The sequence below is a fragment of the Mustela nivalis genome, assembly GCF_964662115.1.
Source record: "Mustela nivalis genome assembly, chromosome: 3".
In the NCBI taxonomy this organism is placed as follows: domain Eukaryota; kingdom Metazoa; phylum Chordata; class Mammalia; order Carnivora; family Mustelidae; genus Mustela; species Mustela nivalis.
Genome location: NC_139022.1, coordinates 30,805,967 through 30,812,631, shown reverse-complemented (window position 1 = coordinate 30,812,631; position 6,665 = coordinate 30,805,967). Strand labels below are relative to the sequence as shown.

Genomic DNA, 6,665 nt, shown 5'->3' with positions numbered 1-6,665 from the left:
GTAGGTCATTCAAATGGGGCTGGGGGATGAGTACCACCATCTGGGAATAAGATCAAACCTGGGACAGGGGTGACCAGTGCAAAAGGCAAGTTATGGGAAGGTATAATCAGTCCTCAGTTGTTTGGCATTACAGAAGAACTGGCTTACTATGGAGACTGTTTCATCCTGGTTTTGCTCACCTAAAGGAAAGGACTCCACCAAAGAAGCAAATAAACTTTTTATTTCCACAACACAACCCATCTTCCCTTTTCCCCAGGAACATAAATTGACCTCTGTCAAAGTAGAGGACAAAAGCTGACAAGTGACAGAAGGCAAGGGGTTACTAGAAAAATAGATTATACCCAAGGCTCTTCCGGGGATCCAAACCCCTGTCCCCAGGCTCCTGGTCAGGGCTCACCAAATGGAGAGAACTAAAGACATGAAGAGGCTGGAAACTGACACAAGGAACTCCATTGAGCAAAGGGGAAAGGAGCCTGGCAGTGAAAAGACCTGGAGGGTTTGGGTGGGGTGAGCTTTACTCCTAGTTTGAGTGCTGGAAAAAAGGAAGGAGGAGAAAATAATTTATTGGGTGATAAAATGGTATATAGTTTCAATCATGTCAACCATTCCAGAGCTCTCAAGCTAAATTCTGGCCAGTCTATGGAGGTAGAAATTGGGGATGGAAGGAGTTCAGAATCCCTCCTACTTCCCCTGGAGAGTAGACATTTATTACCCAGCTCTACCCTTTCACCCAACCTGCCTCCCCAAAAAAAGCTTCCAAATCCCTTAGCTAAAATGTGCATCAGAAAATGGAATGGGAGCAGACCTGTGTCTTGCCCAAGTACCCCCAGCCTGAGAACTGACAAGGTAGAAGAGCAGGGAAAGGGAAGTTAAGTAATGGAGTTAAATCTCCCCTCATCCCCTACTCAAACGCAGACCCCTAGGTGGATAGAGGGAAGGAAAACCAGGCAGCTGTTCTCATCAGGGACCCATGCAGACCTGTTGGACAGACATTGCAGGTGAGAGAAGGCTGAGCTGCAGGCCAGGAGGGTTCTTTAGGCTCCTAGAGGGAGAAGCGGGCCTGGGTCAAAGGGGAGCAGGAAGCAACAAACAGTGGAAGGAGCCTTTGAGCCCCCAAACTTATGGGCCACCCTCCACCACCACCCGCCCCCCAAGTGCTAACCAGAGGGGCCCCTGCGGGTGGCAGGCTAATCAAGGGCAGAGCTTGATACGGGTGCCCTTGGAGAGCACCCGAAAGAAAGGGAAGACACGCTCGCCCAGGAAAGCAGCTGAGAAGGTATGCACGTGGGCTAGAGTCTCCGCATTGTAGAAGCCCAGGCGCCCAGCCTCATAGTCCAGGTACACGCCAAAGCGCCGTGGTTTCTCACTTGGGCTCAGCAGTGTCTGCTCCGTTGAGCTCTGTGCCTGGTAGCGTTTCCCGTTGGTGCCCACACACCACACTTCCCTCTGGAGCAGGGGCTGTTGGGGTAGGTGGAGCCGGCGGCGGCGATGGTGATGGCGTGAGGAGCTGGCATCCCCGCTGCCCACAGAGGACCCCCCAGAGCCCACCTTCTCCTTATGATGGGTCGATTCACGGGCAGCGCCCACCGCCCAGCCCCGCCGCCCGCCCACCTCTACCTCCCAGTAGTGCCGGCCAGAGCGGAAGCCTTGGGCCCCCAAAACGCAGCAGTCGGCTGAGAAGCGCTTGGAATGGTCAGCAACCTCCTGCCGCCGCTCTGCCAGGCGGACCCCCCGGCGGTCAGGGGACAGCATCAGAGCTGGGTGAGCCGTGTCAGGGTCCAGCGTCAGGTCCACTTGGGGCGGTGGGGGGGGGGGGGGACAAATACGCCAGAACAACTGAACAAAAGAACAACTTTTTCCCCATCAGTAGCCAACTCTTAAGATTCAGCCTCTCCTGCTGTCCACCCCTTGCCTCCCTCCCTCCCAGGCTTCCAGATGTCCTCACCCCACCCCATCCTAAAAGCCAGACTTGAGTTTCTATGGCCTCCACTTCTTGTTTCCAGGACACTGGACAGGTCTAACCTCTGGCCCTGGCTCTTCTTGCTACCCACCCCTCCCCCCCCACCCCCACCCCCTACCTGGTCTAGATAAAAGCTACTCTTGGCTTGAGGCCCCTACCTGTATGCTGCTCCACTTCAGCCCCAACCCCCCAACCCCCCCCCCCCCAGCTCAGAACCCAATCAGAACTCAATCTCAGGTTTGTAAAGGGAAAGGCAAAGGAAGGTCATAGAAGTGACCTCCCTACCTCGGGCAGCCTGACAGAACATCCGGCTCATTTTCCTCACGATGGCATCTGTCAAGAAGTCATGGCTATGGGGTTGACACGGGTCAGGGGACCAGACCTCTGGGGGCTGCAGCTGTACCTCTTCACACCTAGAGGAAGGGGACCGGGCAGGGGGTGGGACCATGATATTCCCAGAGGGAAGAGCAAAAGCTGAGGGGAAGGAGAGGAGGGTCCAGGAGGCAGAAACTCAGGTCCTGGGGAAGGAAGGAAAGGAGCGGGATATCCAAGAAAGGTAGGGATGGGGAACCAGATGCCACTGGGTCACAGAGGAAAAGGGTGGCAACACACCTATTGAAAGTCTCCTTGATGTCCTGGGAATAACAGAAACAAAAAGAGGGAGAGGGAAAAAGAGACAAAGAGAGAGTCAGCTGCACAGAGACAGCTCCTTTCTCCCAATCTGATTCCAGCCAGAGAAAGGACTGAACTTGAACAGGGAGTAAGAAAAAGCATCCTCAAGGCCCTCAATAAGCGTATGTCTATCTCAATCATCCCTATGCCTCAGCACACCTAATTCATCTCAATCTGTTACAAGACCAGTAACAGAATTTTCAACCCCAGTAAAAGAATTTTCACAACATGACTTGTGAATCTTTTTCAGGATATCTCGTCAAAAATTCTTTCCTCAACTCTCCTTTAAAACCCTCATTCTACAATTGAATCTTCTTTCTTTTCACTGGGTATAATCACATGCACACCACATTTGGCATTAACTCTGTCCCCAGCCTCTAAAAACCTTTTGGTCTTAGGTTAAATCATTGTGGGGTCCTCTCAACGAGGAGAGAGGCAGCTCTGAACAGACGTTTGGTAAGCACTGCCTGACAGAGCAAATAGGGGTTTTGGGGAGAAGGGGTGATAAAGAAGGGGACACTGCTCACCTGGAGCAGCCGCAGGCCCCCCTGCTGGCTCCGCTCCTGGGCCTCAGCCAGCAGGCGGCTCAGCTGGGCAGCCTGCTCTGCCAGGCGGCTGGCTGCTGCTCCTGCACGCCCTAGCTGGGCTTCATGCATCTCTCGGAGGCGCCGCTCCAACCCTGCCTGCTCTTCAGCCAGAAACCGTGTCAGCCGCCCGAACTCCGAGGCCACAGCTGCCAGCTCTGACTTCATCTGGCTCTGGGATGATGCAAAGGGGATGGTGGATACCACCTCAACACACAGAAACATAAACTTCCAATTTTGCAACTGCTGCCCCTCAACCAAGGTAACGGAGCCCTACATCCCAAATGGAAAGAGGCCCCTGTCCCCTTCCCCACCTCCCAGCCTTACCAGGCACCACTCCCACACCCCCAGCACACTGGTCTCAAACTCAACAATTTCCGTCTGCAACTTATCTCCACCCTGGCTAACTAACTTCATTCATCTTTCTTGTCTAAGTTTAAAGATATTCCTAGAGAGAAGCCTTCCCTCCCCTCCAGATCTAAATCAGGACCACCCCCATAAGTATCCTTGTATATGATGGCATTAATCTTAATTTAAAATGTTATGTTTACATTGAAGTATTTTTTAACATCCTTTACCACCACTGCATAATCTCTGTTTACCACAAGGTCCTCAGACCCTGGAAGAGCACCAACCACAAAGTAGGTACTTAGTAAGAACTTTTTGAAATGAATGAATAAAAAATTCAGGAATCAAGATGTCAAGTTAAGATCTTGACTATACCACTAATGACCTAAGAAAAGTCACCTAATCCTTCTAGATCAGGAGTCTAGTGAACTTTTCCTATAAACGGCCAAATAATATTTTACATTTTAACAGCCAAGAGGCAAAATCATGAGCATCATGGTGTAGGTACTTCTAAATGTAATGACAGAAAACTTCTGCTCACTCTCATCCTATTTGCCTGGGCTGGCGACTCTTAGATAAGGGCATGCTTTCCACCCATCAGCTAGAGACATTCTTGGGACATAGTATAGCAGGCCAGAGAGGGGAAAGGAAGTTCTGACTGACCAAGTGAGTGAAGGAAGTCAGTTTCACCCTCTGTCCCAGAGACACTCAAATCCTGACATCATCTCTCTGTAACCCAGGACCCCAGAAGTCACAATCTAAGTATCTGACTAGAGGAAAGAGGACTCCCAGACTGATTCCACCACTTGGTCCCTGGCAGTCGCCAGCAGCACAGTTCCTAATATGTAGGTGCAAAAAATAAGCAAAAGCCCTAGAAAGCGGCAAGACCCCTCACTGGCCAGGGCAGTAGGCACAGGAGAGATGAGGGAAGAGGCCTGGTCTCCAAAGCTCAGTGCCAAGGCATTCTCAGTGCTTGCTGACCTTACAAAAACAGGTACAGAGTTGGGGGTGAGGGGTTGATATTAGGGGGAAAAATATCGAAAAATACTCTTTGGGGAGAGGTGCTCAATCAAGAGAAACAGCTGAGAAACACTGAACTAGAAAAGACTCAGTCTCTGCCATGCTAACAGTCACAAATTCCTATCCTCCATTAAACACCCTGGTCCCCCCTCTCTTACTCAGAACTTCTCTGATGGCTGTTACATGGATTTTCCTTGCTCACTTCTGCCCTCTGTGCTATCTGGTGTGGTGGGGACTGGGCCTGGAGCGAGGTGTCTGGTTGGTAAGCCTGCTTTTTTGCAGCCCTGGGCCAGGGACCCAACCTCTCCTCACCAGGCCTGCTACCACTCTATTTTGGAACCTACGAACAAACACTCTACTATCCAAAGCCCCTATCTCTTCCAGATCCTAAGAATATGTCTACTTCTCTCCCAGGCCTCGGCTGCCCCTCTTCAGGGAATCTAGCCACCACTCTTGAGCATAGGCAGCCTATAGGCATTCCCTGCCCTGATTACAGAGCCAGTCAGCCCTATCAAGGACATTCACCCACCTTCAGCTCTGTCACCCGCCTCTCCTCCTTGGCCTTCATCTTCTGCACAGCCTCTAGGTGCTTCCTCAGTGGTTCCACATGCCCCTGCAGTTTGGCCTGAGGGAATGGGAAAGGAAGGTTAGAGGCCTGGGATAGGAGAGGCACCTGCTTTCAGTGCCCATCTGCCCCATCCTCCCTGCAGTGCACTGGGGCCCAAAGCCTGATCCCCAACACAGGTATCAAATAAGCATCATCCTCTCTTCCTCCCCTTTCTTCTCTTGATGACAAATGCCTCCAATACTCTGCCTGTACCCATGTACATAAGCCATGTACAGAACCCCAGATTCTCTAAAAGTAAGATCCTGAGGACTACAGAGCTCCATACTCAGAGTTGGGATGGACCTGGCTTGAAGCCCTCATCACATGAAGTCCTCCTGTATGATGTTCCTGCCTATGGTCCCTTCCCCCTCATTAGCAATCTTCCTTATAACTTTCATCTCTAAAAAACTTCTCTGACAATTTTGTTCCTGTCCTAAAGATCCTTCCATGATTCTCCACCATCTGCAAAATATGAGGCCCTCATTGCCTCTACGTTTCTAGCCTCCTCTCCTACACTTCACCCTTTCTAATACAGACTCTTAGTTTTAGCCACATAAAACTGTCTTTTCCTGAATGTAATTCTGTATCTTTATCCATGCTGCTCCCTCTACCTGGGATTGCCTTTCTCCATTTGGCCCAAGGCATTCTTCCTTTAAAACCTAGCTACCCGGCCATGGTCCAGATCCTCCCTGCCCCCACTTCCTGTCACCCCAAGGAACATGAATATAACCTTTTTAATACTTCTGAGGCACTGTAATGATTTTTAAGTATGCTTCCCCCAAGACACAGGGACTCCTGGGGGCAGGGGACCCACATGATTTCTATGCCTCTCTGTCCATTTCTCTCCCACTCACTTACTAAATGAAAAACAAAAACCCTCTCTTCCTATGGTTTTAATCTTCACAGCCAATATGCATTGAGCTCTATGTTCCAATCACTTGTAACAGAATCTTTTTTCTTTAAAAGACTGTTAGAGACCAGAGATGGGCCCAACCTGTTTTCTTCCCTTTTCAATGTCTCCTACTACTTCTGCCTTTCTCTCTCCTTTCCTTGAGAGGCAGTACAGGGCAGAAGAGCTTAAGTCTAGACTCCAATCTAAACCTGAATGTATCCAAGTGACCTGATGCAAGCTACACTTCAAGTTTCCTCACCTTACACGGGAATTGGTAATAACAGAATCTACCTAATGGACAGTATGCTTCACACAGTCTGGCATGTACCAAAGATCAGTAACTGTTATCTAGTATTCTCTACCTGTGTCTAAGCTGCCAATGACAACCTGATAATGACCCTTGAACTAAAGGGGTTACTGACCCATAGTACAACAGGCAGTTGTTGCACAGGATAAGTGGTTGTAGAAAAAACTACATTAAAAATATTACAAGCAGGGGCACCTGGGTGGCTCAGTGGGTTAAAGCCTCTGCCTTCGGCTCAGGTCATGATCCTAGGGTCCTGGGATCAAGCCCCACATCGG

The 6,665-nt window shown here is 50.3% G+C and overlaps 1 protein-coding gene across 11 annotated transcripts in view; it reads right to left on the bottom strand.

The window, feature by feature from the left end:
• Nucleotides 1–202: 202 nt before the first annotated feature.
• The window catches only part of TRIM41 (tripartite motif containing 41), a 25,043-nt gene continuing 18,580 nt past the window's right edge, over nucleotides 203–6,665 (bottom strand). For 2 of the 11 annotated variants that reach the window (XM_082723568.1, XM_082723571.1), the window contains 5 exons: nucleotides 5,114–5,209; nucleotides 3,160–3,423; nucleotides 2,573–2,595; nucleotides 2,246–2,373; nucleotides 203–1,793 (listed from right to left, as the gene is read on the bottom strand). In XM_082723568.1, the coding sequence (XP_082579694.1) occupies nucleotides 1,192–1,793; nucleotides 2,246–2,373; nucleotides 2,573–2,595; nucleotides 3,160–3,423; nucleotides 5,114–5,209 (1,113 nt within the window). In that variant the 3' untranslated portion in view covers nucleotides 203–1,191. Of the gene's footprint in view, nucleotides 1,794–2,245; nucleotides 2,374–2,572; nucleotides 2,596–3,159; nucleotides 3,424–5,113; nucleotides 5,210–6,665 lie in introns of those variants that run through there. The other 9 variants (XR_014309756.1, XM_082723573.1, XM_082723574.1 and 6 more) reach the window with 9 other exon arrangements.